General features: G+C 38.2%; 1 protein-coding gene across 1 annotated transcript in view; it reads left to right on the top strand.

Annotated features, from left to right (window-relative positions):
- Positions 1–27,158, top strand: part of NWD2 (NACHT and WD repeat domain containing 2) — a 208,272-nt gene that overhangs the window by 166,487 nt on the left and 14,627 nt on the right. Inside the window, exons 4-5 of the mRNA XM_011949136.1 lie at positions 22,121–22,324; positions 25,731–25,875. Of these exons, the coding sequence (XP_011804526.1) occupies positions 22,121–22,324; positions 25,731–25,875 (349 nt within the window). The remainder of the gene's footprint in view (positions 1–22,120; positions 22,325–25,730; positions 25,876–27,158) is intronic.

Raw genomic sequence — 27,158 nt, 5'->3', positions numbered from 1 at the left:
TCATGAGGCATACACAAGTATCAATAGCCAAATCAATCAAGCAGAAGAAAGGATATCAGAGATTAAAAATCAACTTAATGAAATAAAGCATGAAGACAAGATTGTGGAAAAAAGAATAAAAAGGAATGAACAAAGCCTTCAAGAAATATGGAACTATGTAGAAAGACCAGGTCTACGTTTGATTGGGGTGCCTGAAAGTGACCAGGAGAATGGAACCAAGTTGGAAAACACTCTTCGGGATATTATCCAGGAAAACTTCCCCAACCTAGCAAGGCAAGCCAACATTCAAATTCAGGGAATACAGAGAACACCACAAAGATACTTCTCAAGAAGAGCACCCCAAGACACATAATCCTCAGATTTGCCAAGGTTGAAATGAAGGAAAAATAATGTTAAGGGCAGCCAGAGAGAAAGGCCGGGCTACCCACAAAGGGAAGCCCATCAGACTAACAGCAGATCTCTCTGCAGAAATCCTACAAGCCAGAAGAGAGTGGGGGCCAATATTCAACACTCTTTAAGAAAAGAATTTTCAACCCAGAATTTCATATCCAGCCAAACTAAGCCTCATAAGAAAAGGAGAAATAAAATCCATTATAGACAAGCAAATGCTGAGAGATTTTGTCACCACCAGGCCTGCCTTACAAGAGCTCCTGAAGGAAGCACTAAACATGGAAAGGAACAGCTGGTACCAGCCACTGCAAAAACATACCAAATTGTAAAGAACATTGACACTATGAAGAAACTGCATCAACTAATGGGCAAAACAACCAGCTAGCATCATAATGACAGGATCAAATTCACACATAACAATATTACCCTTAAATGTAAATGGGCTAAATATCCCAAATAGAAGACACAGACTGGCAAACTGTATAAAGAGTCAAGACCCATCAGTGTGCTGTATTCAGGAAACCCATCTCACATGCAAAAACACACATAGGCTCAAAACAAAGGGATGGAGGAATATTTACCTAGCAAATGGAAAGCAAAAAAAAAGCAGGAGTTGCAATCCTAATCTCTGATAAAACAGACTTTAAACCAACAAAAATCAAGAGACAAGGCCATTAAATAATGGTAAAGGGATTAATGCAGCAAGAAGAGCTAACTATCCTAAATATATATGCACCCAACACAGGAGCACCAGATTCATAAAGCAAGTTCTTAGAGACCTACAAAGAGACTTAGACTCCCACACAATGATAGTGGGAGATTTTGACACCCCACTGCCAATATTAGATCAACAAGGCAGAAAATTAAAAAGGATATTCAGGACGTGAACTCAGTTCTGGACCAAGCGGAACTAATAGACATCTACAGAACTCTCCACCCCAAATCAACAGAATATGCATTCTTCTCAGCACCTTATCGCACTTATTCTAAAATTGACCACATAATTGGAAGTAAAACACTCCTCAGCAAATGCAAAAGAATGGAAATCATAACAAACAGTCTCTCAGACCACAGTGTAATCAAATTAGAACTCAGGATTACAGAACTCACTCAGAACCACACAACTACATAGAAACTGAACAAACTGCTCCTGAATGACAACTGGGCAAATAATGAAATGAAGGCAGAAATAAAGGTGTTCTTTGAAATCGAGAATGAACACACAATATACCAGAATCTCTGGGACACATATTTAAAGCAGTGTGTACAGGGAAATTTGCAGCACTAAATGCCCACAAGAGAAAGCAGGAAATATCTAAAACTGACACCCTAACATCAAAATTAAAAGAACTAGAGAAGCAACAGCAAACAAATTCAAAAGCTAGCAGAGGACAACAAATAACTAAGATCAGAGCAGAACTGAAGGAGATAGAGGCACAAAAAAGCCTTCAAAAAATTAACAAATCCAGGAGCTGGTTTTTTGAAAAGATCAACAAAATAGATGGCTAGCCAGACTAATGAAGCAGGAAAGAGAAAAGAATCAAATAGATGCAATAAAAAATGATATAGGGGATATCACCACAGAAATACAAACTACTATCAGAGAATACTATAAACACCTCTATGCAAATAAACTAGAAAATCTAGAAGAAATTGATAAATTTCTGAACACATATACCCTCCCAAGTCTAAACCAGGAAGAAGTCAAATCCATGAATAAACCAATAAAAAGTTCTGGAATAGAGGCAGTAATTAATAGCCTACCAATCAAAAAAAGTCCAGGACCAGACAGATTTACAGCTAAATTCTACCAGAGGTACAAAGAGGAGCTGGTAACATTCCTTCTGAAACTATTCCAAACAAAAGAAAAAGAGGGAATCCTCCTTAACTCATTTTATGAGGCCAGCATCATCCTGATACCAAAACCTGGCAGAGACACAACAAGGAAAGAAAATTTAGGGCCAGTATCTCTGATGAACATCGATGCAAAAATCCTCAATAAAATACTGGCAAACCAAATCCAGCAGCACATCAAAAAGCTTATCCACCACAATCAAGTCGGCTTCATACCTGGGATGCAAGGCTGGTTCAACATATGCAACTCAATAAACATAATCCATCATATAAACAGAACAAATGACAAAAACCACATGATTATCTCAGTTGATTCAAAAAAGTCCTTCAACAAAATTCAACACCCATTCATGCTGAAAACTCTCAATAAACTAGTATCGATGGAATATATCTCAAAATAGTAAGAGATATTTATGACAAACCCACAGCCAATATCATACTGAATGGGAAGCATTCCCTTTGAAAATGGGCACAAAACAAGTATGCCCTCTCTCACCACTCCTATTCAACATAGTATTGGAAGTTCTGGCCAGGGCAATCAGGCAACAGAAAGAAATAAAGGGTATTCAAATAGGAACAGAGGAAGTCAAATTGTCTCTGGTTGCAGATGACATGATTGTATATTTAGAAAACCCCATTGTCTCAGCCCAAAATCTCCTTAAGCTAATAAGCAACTTCAGCAAAGTCTTAGGATATAAAATCGATGTGCAAAAATCACAAGCATTCCTATACACCAATAACAAACAGCCAAATCACGAGTGAACTCCCATTCACAATTGCTACAAAGATAGTAAAATACCTACAAATACAACTTACAAGGGATGTGAAGGACCTCTTCCAGGAGAACTACAAACCACTGCTCAAGGAAATAAGAGAGGATACAAACAAATGGAAAAACATTCCATGCTCATAGGTAGGAAGAATCAGTATCATGAAAATGGCCATACTGCCCAAAGTAATTTATAGATACAGTGCTATCCCCATCAAGCTACCACTGGCTTTCTTCACAGCATTGCAAAAAAACTATTTTAAACTTCATGTGGAACCAAAATAGAGGCCATATAGCCAAGACAATCCTGGGAAAGAAGAGCAAAGCTGGAGGCATCATGCTACCTGACTTCAAAATATACTACAAGGCTATTGTAACCAAAACAGCATGGTACTGGTACCAAAACAGATATATAGACCAGTAGAACAGAACAGAGGCCTCAGAAATAACACCACACATCTACAACAATCTGATCTTTGACAAACCTGACACAAACAAGCAATGAGGAAAAGATTTCCCTATTTAATGAATAGTGTTGGGAAAACTGGCTAGCCATATGCAGAAAACTGAAACTGGACCCCTTCCTTACACCTTATAAAAAAATGGATCAAAGACTTAAATGTAAGACCTAGGACCATAAAAATCCTAGAAGAAAACCTGGGCAATACCATTCAGGACACAGGCATGGGCAAATACTTCATGTCTAAAACACCAAAAGCAATGGCAACAAAAGCCAAAATTGACAAATGGGATCTAATGAAATTAAAGAGCTTCTGTACAGCAAAAGAAACTGTTATCAGAGTGAACAGGCAGCCTACAGAATGGGAGAAAATTTTTGCAATCTATCCATCTGGCAAAGAGCTAATATCCAGAATCTACAAAGAACTTAAACAAATGTACAAGAAAGAGGCAAACAACCCCATCAAAAAGTAGGCAAAGGATGTGAACAGACACTTCTCAAAAGAAGACATTTATGCAGCCAACAGACATATGAAAAAATGCTCATCATCACTGGTCATTAGAGAAATGCAAATCAAAACCACAATGAGATACCATCTCACACCAGTTAGAATTGTGATCATTAAAAGTCAGAAAACAACAGATGCTGGAGAGGATGTGGAGAAATAGGAATGCTTTTACACTGTTTGTGAGAGTGTAAATTAATTCAATCATTGTGAAAGACAGTGTGGTGATTCCTCAAGGACCTAGAACTAGAAATACCATTTGACCCAGCAATCCCATTACTGGTTATATACCCAAAGGATTATAAATCATTCTACTATAAAGACACATGCATACATATGTTTATTGTGGTAGTATTCACAATAGCAAAGACTTGGAACCAACCCAAATACCCATCAATGATTAACTGGATAAAGAAAATGTGCACATATACACCATGGAATACTATGCAGTCATAAAAAAGGATGAGTTCATGTCCTTTGCAGAGACATGGATGAAGCTGGAAACCATCATTCTCAGCAAACTATCACAAGAACAGAAAACCAAACACTGCATGTTCTCACTCATAAGTGGGAATTGAACAATGAGAACACATGGACTCAAAGAAGGGAACATCACACACTGTGGCCTATCAGGGGGTGGGTTGCTAGGGGAGGGATAGCATTAGGAGAAATACCTATGTAGGTGACGGGTGGATGGGTGCAGCAAACCACCATGGCACGTGTATACCTATGTAACAAAACTGCACGTTCTGCACATGTACCCTAGAACTTAAAGTATAATAAAAAAAAGAAAAAAAGAAATTATCCTTAATTCTGCTGAATGTAATAGTGTCGTTAGGATTACATTAAAACTTTTATTTTAAAAATTCATGATGAAGGAATTTTTGTGATCAAATGATAGGATTCTGAAAGAGGATTATCAAAGTGTTGATAGTTGGTAAAACTAGGTAATAGGTATCCGGGGACTTGTTATGCTATTATCTGTACTTTTGAGCATGTGTAAAAGTTTTCACAATAAGCTCTTTTTAAAAATCACTACCGCCTACACTAGACTTCTTCACATCATAGAGAAGTACACCCTCTTCATGTAGAGATCAGCTTTAGGTGGCCTCAGCCAGCCCTGAAAAAACAAAACAAAAAACAAAAAAAACCCAACACCCAGAAACAAACAAAGATAAATTACCTTTTTGCTCCAGAAGTCGCTGTAACAAGACTCTGCTAAAGCCATGAATCTTACCTTGTTGAATATCATTCAGACTTACTTAATGTACACTTCTATAAAAGCTGGCTTGCCTAGTTTCTCATTCCACATTTGATCTAGTAAAGGAAGACTGCTAGAAGTGAGTACAGTGGCAGCAGGAAAAATTGCATCTTATAGCCTGACTTTTGGAGAACCAAAAGAGTATAAAAGAATTGGATCAACACATTATACAGTGATGGATTATTGATTAATTCATCAATAATAACAGTGTTAGCCTTTATAGAGCATTTATGTGTCAGTTACCATTCCAGTTTCTTTACTTATATTAATGTCGTTAAGCCACAGGGAAATCCACTGAAATTGACATTGTTGGATTCTATATTTCACAGATAACAGAGCACACTGGAGCACAGAGGGCTTAAGTAACTTGGCTGAGGTCACAGAGCAGAGAGCTTCTGCTCTGACCCACTGTTGGTGCCTCCATATTAATAAAAGTTAAACTACATTCAATGTCCTTTATTTAAGACATATATTGAGATGAAATGAAAGTATGAAAGACAATTTAGGTATTTGTTTTCAATTGAAATTTGTTTTAAAGAGTTTAAAGGGATAAAAGGGCTATTTGGAAATCTCCCTGAAGAAAGCATGTATGGGAGAAATAGCATAAACTTAGAAGTTTGAGAAGACCTGGGGTCAGATTCCTCTGCAAGTTACTTGACCTCTCTCACTCTCAGATCTCTTTGCTTTAAAGTGGAGGTAGTGCATCACAATGTGGTTCTAAAGATCAAATGAGTGAATGGTCTAGAATTCGCTCATATTCCCCCTTCTCATGTGGAGAAGCTGGTGATGCCAGGTAGATAAATCATTACTTTAAAATAGGCAAAACAGTCTCGGCACAGTGGCTCACGCCTGTAAATCCCAGCACTTTGAGAGGCGAAGGCGGGCGGATCAAGAGGTCAGGAAATGGAGACCATCCCAGCTAACACGGTGAAACCCCGTCTCTACTAAAAATACAAAAAAAAAAAAATAGCCGGGCATGGTGGCGGGCACCTGTAGTCCCAGCTACTGGGGAGGCTGGGGCAGGAGAATAGTGTGAACCTGGGAGGCAGAACTTGCAGTGAGCCGAGATCGCGCCACTGCACTCCAGCGACAGAGCGAGACTCCGTCTCAAAAAGCAAACAAACAAACAAAAAAAAGGGCAAAAGATACTCAATATTCAGAATTTATAAATGTGAAAGTCCAATTAAGGATTAGGCATATACTGAACAGAAGACTTCATAAACCCAAGCCTTCATAATTGATACCCATTAATGACGCTGGTGTCACCATTTAAACACTTACTGAGCCAGCTTTCCCTCCGTCAACTTCCCAGGCCCATGGTGCACAGGCCAACCTTCCTCCCAGGCCTGTCTGCTGTGTCCTCAGTTAAAAAGAAGAAACTTCCCTTGAAACACTGGATCAGCACGATGTTATGAGCAACTCAGCTTTTCTGTAAGGCTTTCCAAGCATGGCTGAAAGGCCTCAGCAGGATCTGTACACACACAGGCAGCCTTGAAAGAACCCTTAGACACACTGACTAGGGCTGGCCCCCAGCAAGGCAGCAGAAGTGAGAACCTGTTGTGGGCCAGGCACTGTGCAGTGTATCCAGACCGGCCTAGGGACCAAGCCAGCTGGACAGCAGCTGCCAGAACTAGGATCCACAGGCGCTGAAACAGGACTGGAGTCCAGGCTTTTAAGTATGGAGTGAGAAATCAGGTCTGAGCATGGAAGTTATATATATTTTTAAAATAAAAATATTTATATGCCTTTATATATGTACATAAAATATATAAATATAAATTGGTGTCATTTCCACTCATATAATGCCCTTAATATTTGCTGGCTTTAAGAATGGCCATAATCAAAAAACCAAAAAATAATAGATGTTGGTGTGGATGTGGTGAAAAGGGAACACTTTTACACTGCTAGTGGGAATGTAAACTAGTACAACCACTATGGAAACAGTGTGGAGATTCCCTAAGGAACTAAAAGTAGATCCACCATTTGACCTAGCAATCCCACTCTTGGGTATCTACCCGAGGAAAGGAAGACATTATTCGAAGAAGATACTTGCACACACATGTTTACAGCAGCACAATTTGCAATTGCAAAAATATGGAATGAGGCCAAATGCCCATCAATCAAGTGGATAAAAATGTGAGATATATATATAGAATACTACTCAGCCATAAAAAGGAAGGAAATAATGGAATTTGCAGCCACCTGGGTGGAGTTGGAGACCATTATCATAAGTGAAGTAACTCAGAAATGGAAAACCAAACATCATATATTCTCATAAGTGGGAGTAAGCTATGAGGATGCAAAGGCATAAGAATGATACAATGGACTTGAGGAACTCAGGGGAAAGGGTGGGAGGGGGATGAAGGATAAAAGTCCACACGTTGGGTACAGTGTACACTGCTCAGGTGATGAAGTGCAGAAATATCAGAAATCACCACTAAAGAACTTATTCAATACCATACTAGAATTTAGCCAATACCACCTCTTCCCCAAAAACCTATTGAAATAAAAAATAAATAAAATTTAGAATATATTTCTCTTAAATTTTTTTAAAAGGAAAAAAAATTGCTGGCTTAATGATGGGATCATTAGTATGGTAATATTTATAAAAGCAAAAAAGACATTGGGAGAATCTAAATATTCATAAATATTCATCAGTAAAAAAATTGATGGCGAAAATATGGAACATTCTTGGGATGAAATATCACAGTTATACAAAAGAATAGATTGGATTTAAACTTATCAACATAGAACCACTGCAAAAAAATGAATTTTAAAGGTACAGAATATGTCTCTCATAAAGTATGTAAATTTTAAAATAAAAACATATAGCATATAATTGTTTATATGGAATTTGCTAGTAGACTAATGGAGTATATAACAAATGTATAAAATAGTTGCATCTTGGGAAGGAGGAGAGGAATCAGCCTGGATTTGCAGTCAAAAGGGAATTCAACTTTATGTTATATTTCCTTTATTTTAAAAAGATCTATTAGAAATAAGGGAGTCTGGAGGCCTGACGGCAAAAGGAACTGTAAATAAATACAGTACTCTTGTTGATTAAATCATTTCCCACAAAGAGGAGACTAACAATTCTCATATGACTATACATGTATCCTGGAATTGAACAATTAAGTAATTGGCAGATGGCAGGATTCAGATTTCTCACTGGTGGGGTTGAATGTACAGATCAGCAACAGGAGGAGGCTAGAATGAGCCATGGTAATGAGTCAAAGTTTGAGATGTTTGCTTATGAGAACTCATGATTAACTTAATATAGATTAAGATTAATAATTTAATAAACAGCAGAGATAGAAATATTTATGGATATATGTATATACACAGGTTAGTATACACAAATATAATTCTTTGCTCTGTCAATAGAGAAGACCTAAAAGAAATGACAGCAAAGTAGCAACAACATCTAGCACCCAGATCTTGATTTCTAATAACATTCTCTAATAAAAAGAATAAGGGTTCCTTAGAGAAATGGATTATTCTGGGACTGGAGTATCTTGTAGTACCAAGAAGTAAGGAGTTGTTTAAAAAAAGGATGGAAGGGTGGTAAGTCAAATGGCCCAGGAACCCAACGAAAGAGCTCCCAATGGCCAAAGCTGGAAAACCTTGAGCAAGAAAATAAAGTAGTATTGGATTATAACCCAAAATATAAATAAATATCAATAAGTCCATACTAATGTAAATAAACTGTTGAATAAATTAATAAATAAAGAAGAAACAAGTCTTCTATGCAGAATAATTTCAAATTATGTAGATTATGTAATGATATAGATAATCTCCCCTAAAAGAGGGGAGCATAACTCTCACCCCTTAAATGTGGGCTACACATAATGATTTCCTTCTAACGAGTACAGTATGAAAATGAAGGGAGAGGAATAACTTGAAAGTGGAGAAACCCAGCACTGTGTTAGCCAGGTGCTCAAGGTCAGTGTCAACACTCATAAACTATGTTGATGGTAAATACCCTTGATATCATGAAAATGGCACTTAAATTCTGTGATCTTTCTCCCAAAAATCCATAATTCCAGTTTAATAGTGAGAAAAGTATCAGGTAAATTCCAGTAGCGGTGTATCCTACATAATATGTGACCACACTGTTCTTTATGGTCAAGGTCATCAAAAGCAACGAAAGCCTGAGAAAATGTCACAGCCAAAGGGAACCTCAGGATAAATCAAAAGTAGTGTAATATGGTACCCTAGAGGGAATCCTGAAGCAGGGAAAAGATAGTAAGTATAAATTAAGGAATTCTGAATAAACTATGGGCTTTAGTTCATCAAAATGTACCAATACCGGTTCATTGATTGTAACAAATATACCATACTAATGTAAGATGCTAAAAATAGGGAAAACTAGAGTGTACTCTCCACTTAATTTTGACTGTACTATCCACTCAATTTTTCTTTAAGTCTAAAACTGTTCCCAAAAAATAGTCTATATATATATACACTTTAACTTCTGGAGTACATGCTACAGGTTTGTTACATAGGTATATACATGCCATGGTGGTTTGCTACACCTATCAACCAGTCATCTACATTACATATTTCTTCTAATGCTATCCCTCCCCTAGTCCCCCACCCCCTGACAGGCCCAAGTGTGTGATGTTCCCTTCCCTGTGTCCATGTGTTCTCACTGTTCAACTCCCACTTAAGAGTGAGAACATGCGGTGTTTGGTCTTCTGTTCCTGTGTTAGTTTGCTGAGAATGATGGTTTCCAGCTTCATCCATGTCCCTGCAAAGGACATGAACTCATCCTTTTTTTACGGCTTCATAGTATTCCGTGGTGTATATGTGCCACATTTTCTTTATCCAGTCTATCATTGATGGGTGTTTGGGTTGGTTCCAGGTCTTTGCTATTTTGAACAGTGCCGCAATAAACATACATGTGCATGTGTCTTTATAGTAGAATGATTTATAACCCTTTGGGTTATAAATCCCTGTAATGGGATTGCTGGGTCAAATATTTCTGGTTCTAGATCCTTGAGGAATTGTCACACTGTCTTCCACAATGATTGAGCTAATTTACATTCCCACCAACAGTGTAAAAGCGTTCCCATTTCTCCACATCCTCTCCAGCATCTGTTGTTTTCTGACTTTTTAATGATCACAATTCTAACTGGTGTGAGACGGTATCTCATTGTGGTTTTGATTTGCATTTCTATAATGACCAGTGATGATGAGCTTTTTATCGTGTTTACTGGCTGCATAAGTAGAAAGCTGGAGGCATCATGCTACCTGACTTCAAACTATACTACAGTAACCAAAACAGCATGGTACTGGTACCAAAACAGATATACAGACCAATAGAACAGAACAGAGGCCAGAAATAACACCACACATCTACAACCATCTGATCTGTGACAAATCTGACAAAAAGAAGCAGTGGATAAAGTATTCCCTATTTAATAAATGGTGTTGGGAAAACGGACTAGCCATATGCAGAAACTGAAACTGGACCTGTTCCTTACATCTTATACAAAATTTAACTCAAGATGGATTAAAGACTTAAACATAAGACCCAGGACCTTAAAAATCCTAGAAGAAAACCCAGGCAATACCATTGAGGACATAGGCATGGGCAAAGACTTAACATCTAAAACACCAAGAGCAATGGCAACAAAAGCCAAAATTGACAAATAGGATCTAATTAAACTAAAGAGCTTCTACACAGCAGAAGAAACTATCATCAGAGTGAACAGACAACCTACAGAATGGGAGGAAATTTTTGCAATCTATCCATCTGACAAAGGGCTAATATCCAGAATCTACAAAGAACTTGAACAAATGTACAAGAAAAAAACAACCCCATCAAAAAGTGGGCAAAGTATATAAACAGACACTTCTCAATAGTCTACTAATTTTTTAAAAACCACTTGAAAATATGACAAAATGTCATGAAAATATGACAAAAAATATGACAAATGTCAGACTGGGTTGTTTATTCTTTGTTTCTCTGTTTTTTAGTTTCTCAGAATTAGAAAAATGAAAACTTAGAGCAGACTCATGTACCACGCATTCTGGGAATTCATCATCTTGGGAAATTTTACTGTCAGTTTTCTTGTTTATATTAACACTGGTAAATCAAACATCTCTTACAGAATAAGGCCAAAACATAAGCTAAAAATTGTTGAACTTCTTTGCACACAAATATTTCTGCAAATAGGATGAATTTCTAAAAGTGAGATTTTATATCTACTGCCAAACTATGTCTTCAAAATGTTATATTCATTTTTATTGGCTCTCTGTCTGAGAGTGCGTGTTTCCTAGTTGCCTAGAAACCATACGTGTGCTCATTGTTTTCCTCTATCAGTTTAATAAGCAAAAAGATCTTATCACATTTGCGCTTTCATTTGCAGTTCTATGGTTGTTAATAGGGTGAGCATTATTATTTTTCATAGTTACATTTATCTTTTTGCATATATGAATTACCTATTCGTGTCCTTTGTCCATTGTTCCATTGCTCTATAACAGCTCTGTATAAATGTTTTGAGTATTATTCTCTTCTCTGATGACTTCAGTGGCACTTTTCCATTCTTCCTCCCTCTGCTTCTGTGGCCACGCTAAAGGTTGGTGATCCTCAGCTCCACCCTCTTTCCACTCTGTAATTGCCCCTCAAACTATCTAATCCATACAGGCATCTGATTGCTCTCCTAGAAGAAAGGCACAGGCTGGGCACAATGGCTCACACCTATAGTCTCAGCACTTTGGGAGGCTGAGATGGGTGGATCACGAGGTCAAGAGATCAAGACCATCCTGGCCAACATGGTGAAACCCTGTCTCTACTAAAAATACAAAAATTAGCTGATGTGGTGGCACGCACCTGTAGTCCCAGCAACTCGGGCGGCTGAGGCAGGAGAATCACTTGAACCCAGAAGGTGGAGGTTGCAGTGAGCTGAGATCGTGCCACTGCCAGTCCAGCCTGGTGACAGAACTAGACTCTGTCTCAAAAACAAAAAAACAAATAAAAAAAGAAAGAAAAAAGACACAAAAGGAACAGGAACCATGACTGTCTCAGCATGACCAACTGTCCTGGCTTATTTGGGAGTGGGGTGGAGGCCATTCCTGGGACTTTGAGTGTTCAAACTAGGACAGTCCTGAGCACACAGAAAGAGCTGATCACCCTAAAAGGTTAAGTATTCAATAAGTATTGACTGAATGAATCCTTGATAACTGCCAGGACTACTATTTCAGCCAGCTTAATCTTTTGGCCCACAGATCCACATCTCTAATTCTTCATGGACCGCACCACTTGAATAACACAGACATGTCCCTTTTTTTTTATTTTTCCTTCTTTGGAGACAGAGTCTCGCTCTGGCACCCAGGCTGGAGTACACTAGTGGGATCTCAGCTCATTGCAACCTCCGCCTCCCAGGCTCAAGGAATTCCCCTGCCTCAGCCTCCCGAGTAGCTGGGATTATAGGTGCATACTACCATGCCCGGCTAATTTGACATCTCGTTTTCAGTATGTCCCAAATTCTGTCTGCACTACCCCTCTGAAAACTCGGCTCCATTTGTATTCATTTTCCCAATGAATTCTTTCTCTAGCATTTTAGAATTCCAGTAATCCTTACACATCTCACAGTTCTCAATTTTCTAAGGCAACTGCCAGGGTTAGGATTGTAACCTGTACTTTGGAAGTAATTTAAGTTAACAGCAAACTCCAGAATGGCTCCATTCCATGTGGCTCTGTTAGGCAGCTCTTTCACCCTTATGACTGTTCCCTTTGTTCTAATATTTCTAAAGAATAATGGTTGTGTTCAGCGTTTTCCAAGTAATGAAACTTCCTTGCAGGCAAAAGCATCTTGCAATAAGTAAAAAGTAGCAGAATTATTATTAATACAAGGAGTTCAGCAGTGAGTTTATGTGTGTAAATTTATTAACTATAATTAAACCACAAATGTAGGTTTCAAGAAAGGTAAAACTATAATGTGATTTTGAGAAAGCTGAGAATTGTTAGCTCTCAAAGAAACATGATTGAAGCATCAGTTTAGTTATTCTGCTATATGTTAGATGAAATTGGTAAATTACCTAATCTATGACTTGACTGCCTCATTTTACGATCAGTGCCAAACACAGCAGACCCTATGTTGACAGTATCACATTCATTTTGTTCATCTGTATGCTTGTATTAGTCAGTTCAGGTGGCAAGGACAAAATACTGTAGACTGTGTAGATTAAACAACAAAAATATTTTTTTCACAGTCTAACTGGAAGTTTAAGATAAGGGTGCCAGCATAGCCAGGTTCCAGTGGGGACTGTCTGTTTCAGACTAGAATAGGGGCCATCTTCTCTCTGTGTCCTCACTTGGCAGAGAGATCTCTGGTGTCTCTCTTCCAGTGAAGGCACCAGTTCTGTTAGTTTAAGCCTCTGTTCTTATGACCTTATTTAACCTTAATCACCTCCTTAAAAGCCCCATCTTCAACACAGTGACATGGGTAGTTAGGGCTTCAACATACGAATTTTGAGGAGACACAAGTTAGTCCATAGCCATGCTGGCCTTCCTTTATAGAGAAACCGAATTTAAGTAACTCAATTCCTGCAAAGATAGCTACGAACACACTGATTATAATACAAACAGCTTCATTTTTGTAAACTTCTGTTTTACATGTGGATTGCCGCCTGCCCTTAATATACTGCCTGTATTCTCTATAGAGGTGACTCTGTACATCTGTTGTTGGGGTTCCAACTAGCTAGTGCAGTTAACCCAGCACAATTATTTTAAAGCTCTTTTTCTCCACCCCTAGAACATTGATAAGTTTGTACTTATCTGACCACACATTTTCTTACCTTCATGCTACCTGTAAGCAACTACTTGTGCATTTTTTCCTCCCTTCTGGCCTCTGTCTTTCCAATCAAGAAATACTTCATTCTTCTATCTATCCAGCTGTACCTCTCAGCATTTGTTTCTGTTCTGTGTATATATGTATCAGTATGCCATATATACGTGTTTCTCTATAAACTGTATTTCAATAATGATACTTTATGTATTGCCAAGTGCTTTACATTTCCAAGTGCTTTCACCCTCACCTGTTTGACTCTCATGATGCACCAGAGGAGGTATGTGGCCAGATAAATATACAAAGGAACAGTTTTATCTCTGTTAACAAATATGAAAGCTGAAACTCAGAGAGACAAAACAATCTGCTTACGTCACTCCTAATGCCTTGCCTTCTACTAACCTCAAAATATTCTTTCTTTATCTGCAGATTAGATTAAGTATTTGTACCCATGAATGTATCCCTTTGTTGATATATCCTATTTCAGAGACTCATATTTGTAATACGTGAAACACAGGCTCACTGTATACACATTGTGGGAAATTGATTTTTTTTTTTTGCCCATAGAGAAATGCCAGTAAATATCAAATTATTATCGACCATCAGAACCATCGTGGATATCTGGATAATTGAATGTTTTGGAATGAAAAATGCTTAATGTGCTAGATGTATCTGCTAACATTCATTCTTGGCAACCCTGCATACAAGCATGTATCTGTAATAACTGAGAAATGAACAGTTTTCCAAAAATATTACCCTCATGTCTGTTGGTGCCAAAAATATGACCTTTTTTATCTAGATTACCTTTAATATGGACATTATTTTAACAGGGAATGTTTTAGTCACTTGTCATTATCATTTTGCAATTTATTATCATTTTCCCATCTCCGCCTGTGTTAGAGTTCTCCAGAGAAACAAAGTCAATCCAATATATGTAGACGATTTATTGTAAGGCATTGGCTCATGCAACTGTGGAGTCTGACAAGCCTCACGACCTGCCATCTGCAGACTGGAGACCTGGGGAAGCTGGTGGTATAAATTCCAGTCCAACTGCAAGGCCAAAGAAACAGCAGTGCCAATGGAATAAGTCCCAGTCCAAGAGCAGAAGATCAATATCTCAGCTCAACAGTCAGGCAGAGAGAACAAATTCTCCTTTACTCTGTCTTTTGGTTCTCTTCAGGCCCTCAATGGATTGGATGATACATACGCAGTTGGGGAGGGCCATCTGCTTTACTCAGTCTACCAATTCAAGTGCTAATCTCATCCAGAAACAACATCACATACCCAACCAGAAATCATGTTAAGTGAAATATCTGGGCATCCTGTGGTGCAGTCATGTTGACACACAGAATTAACCATCACATCTCCATTTCTCCATTTCCTCTTTCTACCTGTGACATGAGAAACTTAAAGTTTGAGTAATTGAGTTGTAATTTACTTCTAAATAAAGTATCCTATGTTTGTGTTGCACATTTAAATAGATGTATAGGTGCTTCTTGACTTCTAAATCATTGAGAAAATAATGTTAAATTGTGAATAAGGTGTTACTGGCTCTTTGGCGGGGTTCAGGTGGTCTCACTCTACAGTAGAGTTCTTAACGCTGACCATGAGTTCCAGGGAAGACATCACAACCACCATTGTCCTCTCATCCAAAAGAATAAATCAGGTAGAAAGAATACCAACACCCAGGGCTATAACACTGAACATGCCATAGCCCTTGTACAGAGTGCCCCCTGGAGTTGTGCAGTGCACAGCCTGCACATTCATACATGGTAGCCCTGCCAAGGGTACTGGCTACAAGAGGTATCACAGTCAAATGAGCTACTCTAAGATACTCTCAAAAGGGGAAGTAGTACAATAACTTGATGAAGTAGAAAGAATGGGATATTGAATTTAAAGCCCCATATTCAAATGCCGGTACTACCATGTCTTCTGGGAAACATGGCCTTGGGCAAGCCTGCTGAGGTCTGGGAGCCTTAGTGTCTCTCCCTACTTCACAGATTCTTGAGTGTCAAATGAGATCATATATGAAGGAAAATTGTTCATAAAATCACAAAATTTTATTGTAATAAATAGAAACTTATAGAAAGAGAGAAACAGGCCCACCTGCCTTGCTCCGGTGACTGGGTTGTGGGAACAGGGCATTTAAAGAGTGTGTGCTTCAGCTTGTTACAGCACCAGTTTGTGGAGGAGGATGAGTGAAGATCTCTTTTCCTTTACAGCTCTCCCATGAGCAATGGCTCATAAGCAGCAGTCCAGGGAGCAGCTACCTCATGCCCAGCAAAGCATGGCATCCATAACCCCAAATACTCTATCCTCACCTGTCTTTCCTGACATCCCACCACAGAGTAAAGTCAAGGACACACTGAGCTCATCAACACCTTCAAGAATACTTATTCCTGTATTCTGTTTGGTACAATACAAGCATGCCATAGACTCAGACCCCAAAGATTCTCAGTTGCAAGCCCAGGCAGAGCTAACTGCACATGATGAGCAGAGTGGAGAGAAATCAATATTTGCCCAATGGAAAAGAAAAAAAATCAATTGAGAGGAGGGAAAATGTTATCTCTAAGCCTTTGAAAGCAGTGACTTAGATGTAGCTATATCAGCATGTAAAGAAGGAAAATGAGATTTTTAGAAGTAGAGAGTCTTTTTACATTTAAGTTCCTAGTTCTAAAGAGTTCAATAGTTCAGAAAGTATTTTTAATTGTGGTGAAATTCATACAACATAAATTTAACCATTTTAAAGTGAACAATTCAGTGGCATTTACTACATTTACAGTGTTGTACAAACACCACCTCTATCCAGTTCCAAAACATCAGGAAGTGTTTGTTAAGTCTGAGAAATTTTTCTTAGATTTTTTTCAGCCTTTTGGACTTAACTCCCCAGATTATATTTGAGTGTTGTACTGTTGCTTTCTGCCTAGCTGATATTATGTGTCTTCAGTGTTTAAGAATAGGCCAATTTATATGTGTTTCCACATTTGGTAAGGTGGATGGGAGAGAGGTGACTATAGATTTCTACAGACAGGCAAAATCTCATATGTTTATTTTCACATATGTATTGACAGAATGTTTAAACTATTCAATAAAAAATAGAAAATTATTTCACTCATATGCATTTCTTCTGTCTAGGGTCATAGGCAGATGGATCAATAGTGTAACTCATAAAAATGGACTTCAATGCAAAATTGAATGTAGTCTCTCATCTCTGCACCAAGTTTTTCCCTACAAACTGGCAAAGTTGGTTTAACTAAGCAAAAAGCAAGCTTTTTGAGAATTGGGGTCAGAAGGATGTGGAAAATCTGTTTCTCTTTCAGTGACTGGAATGAATACTCTATTGCCAGTGAACAGAGAAGGATGCCTTCTTGTTCATAGCTGCTGTGGCTGCCCTAAAGTCATTCATGGATACTCCCCATGGCTGCAGAGCTAAGGAATAGTCTAATTGGGAAACAAAACAGTGGAATCCATCTTGCTGCCTAGAGTTTAACTGCTAGCCTCTTGAACTTGGTCTTCCATCTCCACCTCTGCTCTGATCCATTGACCATATGAGCTGGACTTTGCAACTGAGTTGGACTGCCCCCTTCTGTAAATTGACTCTGGTCCTGGTAAAATATTTGTGTATTGCCTTATTTGTAAATATTTGTGTGTTATTTTAGAACTGTAACTACACACACACACACACACACACACAAACCAAAATATCTTACTGAAAAATGTGGAAGCAAAATTCACTTTTGCTGTTTGTCAAATAGCAAGATAAGTCTGAGGTAGAATCCTGTCTTAGACTCCTAAAAATTAACTGATTCATGATTTATGAGCATTCCACCTAAAGGAAGAATCAATAGAGAGAAGGAAAAGAGTAAGGGAGAACAATCCAATAAGTAACTTGAAGCCTGTAGCACATTATTACTTTTCTGAAGTTCTATATTACCACTTTATATATAGTAGGTGCTCAATATATATTTGTTATTTGAATGGGATTAGGATATTTTTTCTTTAGTAATCTTTAAGGAACATTTTGCCTTACTATATTTTTTACATAATTACAGTATTTGGTACCAGGTGCTCAACTGAAAGAAATGATTATTTTTAAATAGCCCTTGATTTTTGAAATGATCCACTGTGGTCCAGGCTCTGCCCCTTCAGTACTTGCTAACCATTCCTCATGAGACCACATTTGCACTGCTCATAGCAATGGCTCTCAAATTCTGAATTCCTTTGGAACCTCATTTTAAAATGCAGTTTCCTTGGAATCTTCACTCACAATGTTCTTTCCATCTGAGAATGGACCTAGCAACCTACATTTTAGCAAGTACCCTGGGTGATCCAGATGTAGATGATCTGTGGAGCATATTTTAGAAACCGATCCATAGATTTGACTGAACCCTGGTCTCTAGGACCAGCCTTGTTTAGAGCAGAAAGAAGTTGAAGAACCAATAGTACATTGCTGTGCAATCATGATGGTGCTGTCCAGGGACAAGATCTTGTTTCTGTACTCTCTATTTTGTCCTCTTCCCTGCTTCATGCCTAGAACCCAGCTGGTCTTGCCTTGGATTGTAGTAACTAGTCCATGATATTCCAAGACTGAATTGGCTACTAGATGGAGTGTTGTAAATTACTAAATCCCGTATTTAATGTGCTGTCTGTCTACCTGGTCCTCCACCAATGACCAAACTCCATCTGTATACTTTTTTGAATTCTACCAATATCTACTGCTTAGGCATTCTCTTATTCCCTATTTCGCCCATGTGGGTCTGTTTGATGGCACATTCCAGCATTAAAACCTCATTCTTAGTGGCATACAGCCCCAACTAAGAGTGCTGACTGTCCAGAATTAGGCAAGATAATGGGATAATCACCAGGTTGGTTACCCTAAAAAAGATAATGTTCCTCTGTATATGTGGTAAAATGAAAGGCCATACCTATTTGTTTAGCATAAGAGATTTTGGAAGAGGGAACCATTAGAGAAGTTTGGGAAACAACTTGAGATACATCATTTTTGTTATATAAACCTGTTATCAAGATTGGCCCAATGTAGATTAAATAGAAGTGCTCTTAATTGGCCTTCAGGCAAATACAGTGGCTTGGGATTAGCACACCCTCTGTAGAACCCTCATATATCATGCTGAAATAATGGATACCAATAATGTGGCATCCCTCCATTCTAGCCCCTTCCAGAGCCACTTTTGCAGCCAAAAAGAACTGCTAGATTAGATCTACTTCCTTTTTGGTCATTGAGACTAGTACTGAGGAGGCTTGAGCTTGAGGCAGTGAATTCAGGTGCTCACAGTCACCTTAGTAAACCAGTTATATGAGATGGCTTATGTGCTAAGGAGAGAGAGAGGGCATGGTCCAACCAGAGATATGTTTATACAGTACCTGCTTAAGGAATACGGCTGAAATGAGTATTGCTCACAAAACTGGTACCTTCCCAAATTGTTACTCTACCTATTGAGAGCTGAACTATTTTACTTGACTACAGAGAGAAGCTTCAGAGAAGAGCAGAACAAACTTTAATGATTTCTTTCTCTGTCTTGGTTCATTCATTTAGTCAACAACTGTTTTAATCCTTTCTATAGCTAGGAATAAACAGCTCTGGCCTCTCCCTCAGAGAGCTTACTAGTGTGTTGTAGAGTTTAGGTCATGAATTTATGTGGACACAGATCTACCAAGGACTTCTCTTACTCTTTCAGTTGCCTGTATCTGATGAAAAGGACACTGTGAATACTCGATAGGCAGGAGAAGCAGTCAGAAGTGCCCCCTAGGGAAACCAAACCTGAAATTCACTTTCCAGTGGATAAACACAGCTTGATGTTTATGCTAAAATGCTAATCAACAAGAGGAAAGAACAAAAGTGCCCCCAGATTGAACAGAAAGTGTCTCATGGATACAATAAAGCAGACAAATTGCTTTGGTTACTGTAGGCTTACGTAAGAGGTCCTTTGTGTTCCCTCCTTCTTTCTACTAGGTAAGATGAAGATTAATTGAAATGCCAAGTGCTATCTAAGCTAATAATTTTATTAGCTTAAACCGGAAGTTCAGCCACCTGGAGGACTTGCTAAAACATAGATTGCTCAGCTCTGTAACCAGAGTTTATTTTTTAGTAGCTCTGGGATGGGGCTTGAGAATTCATATGTTCCCAGGTGTTGTGGATGCTGCTGGTTCCAGGTCCATACTGTGAGAACCACTGGCTTAAGCGGACAGTTTCAGCAACCTTCAAAGTGTTGTTCCACAAAGCAAATCGGCAGTACTACTAATTTCTTTTAAAGATGGAGTCTCGCTATGTTGCCCAGGCTGGAGTGCAATGGCACGATCTCGGCTCACTGCAACTTCTGCCTTCCAGGTTGAAGCGATTCTCCTGCCTCAGCCTCCCTAGTAGCTGGGATTACTAGCATGCACCTGGCTAGTTTTTGTATTTTTAGTAGAGACAGGGTTTAACCATTTTGGCCAGGCTGATCTCAAACTCCTGACCTAAGGTGATCCTCCCACCTTGGCCTCCCAAAGTGCTGGGATCACAAGTGTGAGCCACCATGCCCAGCCTACACCACTAAATTTAAAATGTTTAAATATCTGCTGTTTTTCTCACTACAAAATAATATATATGTATACCAAAAAAAAGGTTTTTAACAAAAAATAATAAACTTATTTAATGACCTATGTAAATTTGAAACCACGCAAAGATAGCCATTAATAACCTTGCTTTACATTTTTATAAAATGTTTCTTATGTATGTTTGTGTATGCATATATACGTGATATTCTCTCTAACATATGTACATAATATTCTCTCTCTTCTCTATATATATAAATATCAAAATCACTGGAATCATCTTTTATTTTTTTGAGACAGAGTCTCATTCTGTTTACCAGGCTGGAGTGCAGTGGCGCATTCTTGGCTCACTGCAACCTTCTTCTCCCGGGTTCAAGCGATTCTTGTGCCTCAGCCTCCCAAGTAGCTGAGATTACAGTCACATGCCACCACGCCTGGCTAATTTTTGTATTTTTCAGTAGAGATAGGGTTTCATCATGTTGGACAGGCTGGTCTCGAGCTCTCGGCTTCAAGTGATCCACCCGCCTCAGACTCCCAAAGTACTGGGATTACAGGCGAGAGCCATCGCACTCAGCCTGGAATCATCTTATGTATACCATTCTATAACTTACACTTTTCATTTAATATGTATTTGTAAACATCTTTCTAAGTCAATATATTTGTATGATACAATTTAGTACATCTTTTGAATGAACATTTAGGTTATTAGGCAATTATTTCAAAGAAACCAATTCAGCATAAGTATTTTTGGAAGTATTTGCATCCTTAATTATTTCCTAAAGACAAATTCTCAGAAGAAAAAAATGCAAAGTAAAAAGTTATATAGATTTTTAGGGCTCTAAATACATATTGCCTGATTAGGCTTCTAATGCTAGATCATTTTACAGGCCCATCAGCACTCTATGGTTATTTTCTCTCATCTTGACATAAGGCTGAGTACATATTTGTTCATTGTTTTTCTGTGAGAGGTTTCTTTTGCCAATTTAAGAGAGAGAAAATGCTCTCTTGTTTACATTTTGAATTTTTTTTTTTTAGTTACCAGTGGGGTTACTAGTAGTATCACATTCAGTGATGTCATACTTCTTTTTATTGTAGGGGTGTGAATCTGAAGCTTAGGATTATGCTATCAATTCTTGACAGAGCAGTTATTTGGTTTGAGGCTTTACATGTTTGACATTTTTAAGGTCTAGCACATCATTTTTCTTTGATATGAACAAACAAATCTCAGAGTAGATCAGCTTTTGTTGTATTACATAAACTTTGAGAAAGTAAATTGGCTGCAAAAATTCCTTATTTTGAATTGATCTGATGTGATATGGAGTCTCATTTCTCAGCCCATGAATAATTTGTTGTAATATAATTGATCTAATTTTACTTAGGAAATCAACTATCCACTGTGACCAAAAGAGAAAACTGATGGAGCAATGTATCTTGTTATCTATTGATTAATATTTATTCAGTGACCATGTGATGTGAATACTAAAATGAACTTTCTTGGTGATACACTAAATTGAACTTTCTTGTTGATACACAGGGACTATTAGGTGAAAAATATGGGAATATCCGAATCCCTGGAGAAGTTGAAGCCTCAGAGTTTGAAATGATTTTGGATGCCGCCATAGAGGCAAAGCTGGAGACCAAGTTGCTGGAGGAGTGGTACTGTCGAGATGAGAACTCGGTGCCAGCAGCCTATTACCTCAGACCCAAGGCAGAAATGCTGAAAAGCAATAGAAATGCAGTAAGCTGCCTTTCCCTCCAGCCTATGGATCTGTCCATTACTACATTTATTACCGTTTACGTCATCCAGGGGTGGTTCTGCACAGAAAAGACAGAGTAGATAGAAAGTTACTCTGCCCTAGGCCCCAAGTTTTCCTTTTCTTTTTTTTTTTTTTCTTTTTTTGAGACGGAGTCTCGCTCTGTGGCCCAGGCTGGAGTGCAGTGGCCGGATCTCAGCTCACTGCAAGCTCCGCCTCCCGGGTTCACGCCATTCTCCTGCCTCAGCCTCCCGAGTAGCTGGGACTACAGGTGCCCGCCACCTCGCCTGGCTAGTTTTTTGTATTTTTTTAGTAGAGACGGGGTTTCATCATGTTAGCCAGAATGGTCTCGATCTCCTGACCTCGTGATCCGCCCGTCTCGGCCTCCCAATGTGCTGGGATTACAGGCTTGAGCCACCGCGCCCGGCCCAAGTTTTCCTTTTAAAACTAAATCCACACTGATCCTTAGGGAAACACAAATGAAAGCCACAATGCCAAGTCACTTTACACCTGTTAGGATGGCCATCAAAAAGTCAAAAGATAGTAGGCGTTAGAGAGGATGTGAAGAAAAAGGAACCCTGGTACACTGTTGGTGGGACTGTACATTGGGGCAGCCTCTGTGGGAAACAGTATAACAGTTCCTCAAAAAATTAAAAATAGGACTACCCACTTCTGGGTATATATCCAAAGGCAATAAAATCACTGTCTTGAAGATATATCCATACTCCCAGGTTCATTGCAGAATTGTTCACAATAGCCAAGATATGGAAACAGTCTAAGTGTCTGTCAGCAAATGAAAAGATAAAGACAATGTAGAAGGAAATTAAGGAACATTTATATACACACATACTGTGATATTATTCAGTCTTTTTAAAAGAAAGCAATCCTACCATTTACAGCAACATTGGATGAACCTGGAGGACATTATGCTAAGTGAATTAAGCCAGGCCCAGAAAGACAAATACCGTATGATCTCACTTACATGTGGAATCTAAAAAGGTTGAGTTCATGGTAACGGAGAGTAGAAGTGTGTTTACAAAGGTCTGGGATTTAGAGGAAATGGAGAGATGTTGGTCAAAGGGCACAAACTTTCATGGTGACTATAGTTAATTATAAACCTGAAATTGGCTGACAGAGTAGATCTCAAGTGTTCTTACCACCCACCAAAACAAAGGTAATTATATGAGGTGGTGGATTTGTTAGTTAACTTGATTGTGGTAACCATTTCACAGTATATACATGTATCGAAACATCACATTGTGCACCTTTAAAAATTGAATGAAAAAAACTAAATCCAAAACTAAGAAACTATAAATTGTCACTCACCTTTCCATTTAGCATCTCTGACTTTCCTTCTAGTCTAATTTTCCTTCTTCCTGAAGTATATCCTTTATAAGTTCCATCAAAGAAGGTTTACTAATGATACTGATTTTTACTTATTAATATTGGTATTATTAAATAATTAATAATTTAATGAAATAATTGATAACTAATTCTTAATATTAATTGGTTAAATTTCCATTAATGAAGCTCCCTTTACTTATCTGAAAAGTTATTGTTTTGCCCACTTTTCTATAATGTGTCCATTTATTCTGATTGGTATATGTCATGCTTCCTGTATCTGCGAATTCATATAGTCTCTTAATTCTAGAAAATTCTCAGTCATCATCTCATCAAACAATGCCTCTCCTCTATTACCTCTGCTCTTTCTTTGTGCTACTTAATTATGTTTGCCTTCGGCCATCTCAGTCTGTCCTCTACAGCTTCTAATTCTCTTTCACATAATCAATGAAAAAGGATCATTTCACATGATCAGTTAGGTTTACCCCAATATTCCCACCCAGAGAAACAATATTCTTACAGATAATTACTTTGAATAATACATGTGAGGGTGAAGAAGAAAAAAATTAAGAAAATTGATCATGTGAAACTGATCATAATCATATCATCATAATCATGATCAGTTTCACATAATCAATTTTCTTATCTCTGTGCTGCTTTCCAGAAGATAACTTCAGATTATTTTTCCAGTTCACCAATTTTTTCTTCAGCTGTGTTCACTCTGTACATTGAGTTTTCAAGTTTCACAGTTACAGTTTTTATGTTGTGAAAGGTTCATGTGTGCATTTGTTTTCTGTGGCAGGAAGGCCTTTGTAAAATCTACCTAGCTATTATTTATAGTCTCTTTTTAAATTTTAACTTAATATTTTTTCTTTAACATTTTAAACAGTGCATTTATATTCATGCATCTTATGGAGAGTGATGGAGTGATTCTTGCTTGAGCATGATGGAAACATTGTTTTCTACTTTCCAACTTGGCTCCCAAGTTTATGATATGTCCCTTAAAAGCAAATGAAAGAGGAAGAGAGGAAGGGTGAACCTGTTCACTGAGTAGAATATTTAGGGAGATTGCAAAGAAGGCATAGATATCCAACCCTCTACCAAAGAGAATGTCCTTGATTCAGTCAGCACCCACGCAGTTCCAAGAGGACAGCTGTGGGTTACCCGCAGTTCTCCACTTCAGGATCTGTGTATTTGTCATTCTGGTATCCAACATAACACATTTTCTCTGTACAATAGGAAATCAGATCAGAATCCTTGATTTTTCTTCTTTGCCCTCACATGTATTATTCAAAGTGATTATATGTAACAATACTGTTTCTCTGGGTGGGAATATTGGGGTAAACCCAAACCATTTCCCAGTTAAAGATGCCATGAGTAAATATACATAGCAAAGAACCTGATACTCCAAGAAACCAGTTTATACCATGATCTAGGGGATTTTCTCATGTTACTATTTAATTTGCTTTAATTGTTTCTTCATTTATTTTTATGATCCACTAGGGAAATTGAGATTATTCCTAAAACCCCACATGATATTTCTGCATAAAATATTATTGAATAAATGAATGTATTAATAAGATTATCATCAAGACTATGTAAATGTTACTTTATTGGTAGGCATTCCTCCCATTTTATCTCCTAGTGGACCATCAAAACAAATGAAGTTAAAACAAATAAAGACAATTAGATATAACATAAGAGCACCTCCCCTTTAACTTTCTCTCCCCTTTCAAGGACACCAGAGATTATTTTCTTATGGCATTTGTATCAAAACTCAAACGGGAAAGGCATGGTATAGAAGAAAGTCCAACAAACACACCCTATTTGGGTGACACCCTTGTGTAATTTGGTCAAGTTCGCATGAAACATGGAAATAATTTCTAACTTTCAGGGTTATCAAGGGGATTAAATTAGACACTGTCTGTAAAGTACCTATCATAGTATTGGCACATAGTGGGCCTTCAAATAATATAAATTTTCTTGTTCTTAAATATTATTTTTCTTTGACGATTATAAGACTAATTTCTCCCTTTTACATCTCTATAGATGCAGCCTTCTGCCAATGCTGAAAATGAGAAGACATGGCAAGAGGTATCAGATGAGATCAAGCAGATATTTAAGGCTGCTGTAAAGCTGTTACACGAAAAGGGTAAAATGAAACACAGCCAGGCTAGGAGGTACCTGTTCTCAGGTAATTTTCCCACACCTTCAGTAAAATAAGAAATAGATCATTAATAGGTACATCTACTGCTTCCCTTATTGCCCTGCAAATTTAATCTCATTTACTACCTGATGAAATTTAATTTTTCTAAATGTTCCTATGTTCTGGAGAAGCAAATGTTCTTTTGTTTTAATTCATAGAAAAGTCTTCCCTTAACTCGAAGGCTTCTCTAGAAAATGTGATTTTAAAAGAAGACAGAGGTGGCCCCGGATATAACTGACCACATTCTGCCATGATTTCTCCGTTGAGCTGTTCGTTCATCATTCACCCGCTTATCCAGCAAATATTAACGAACCTGTTGGGTTCCTATGTGCCAAGCACTGGGGAGACAACGCTGAGTAAAAAGACAGGGTCTCAGGCCTCCTGCAACTTATTTTTTTTAGAGGGAGGAAAATGTTCATAAGTGATAGCCAAGTAATCAAATAAATGAACGAGATCATATCAAAAGTGATTGATAAGTATTGTGAATAAAATAAAGCACAGTCATAGGATAATAGTGACTGATAAAGGATGTGGGGGTCCAGATTTAGATAAGGTGAGCAAAAAGGAGTTGACTTTGGACCTGAATTACAGAAGAAAATCAGAGCTGACAGTGCCCTATGTATCTAAGGTAGAGAATTCCCAGCAGAGGGAGCAACAGGTTCAAGACCTCTAAGACAGGAATGTGCTTAGCTAATTCCAGGAGCAGGAAAAAGAAAAGGTAGCTTTGCTGCTTGTTTGTTTGTTTGTTTGAACTTTTACAAGGAGGGAGAGATGAGGATAGAACTTGAGTACAGGCCATAATGGGAACCTTATGTTTTATTCTGGGTGAGATGGAGCCATTGGACGGTGTGACACAAGGGATTTGGTAGGCTCAAATTTAACATTAAAATAAAAACCTACCCAGTTATTCAGGTATATTTCAGTCTATACCATACTATGCATTCTGTGTACAGAGGCTCACCTGTTGGCCTTTCTCAGACATGGAAAGGAAGCTTTATCATTAGAAGTTGCTCAGGAAACTACAGAACTGAAGGAATATGTCAGTCATAGTTTCCAGGGAACAAACACAAGTAGGTAAAAGTAGTCAGATTTGTAAGCATTTATTTTGAAAGTTGATAGTGAAGCCGGGCGCGGTGGCTCAAGCCTGTAATCCCAGCACTTTGGGAGGCCGAGACGGGCGGATCACGAGGTCAGGAGATCGAGACCATCCCGGCTAACACGGTGAAACCCCGTCTCTACTAAAAAATACAAAAAAAAAAACTAGCCGGGCG

Source organism: Colobus angolensis, unplaced genomic scaffold, assembly GCF_000951035.1.
Source record: "Colobus angolensis palliatus isolate OR3802 unplaced genomic scaffold, Cang.pa_1.0 Scaffold29, whole genome shotgun sequence".
Classification (NCBI taxonomy): domain Eukaryota; kingdom Metazoa; phylum Chordata; class Mammalia; order Primates; family Cercopithecidae; genus Colobus; species Colobus angolensis.
The sequence above is the reverse complement of the archived record's forward strand: the minus strand, read 5'-3'. Positions and strand labels throughout refer to the sequence as shown.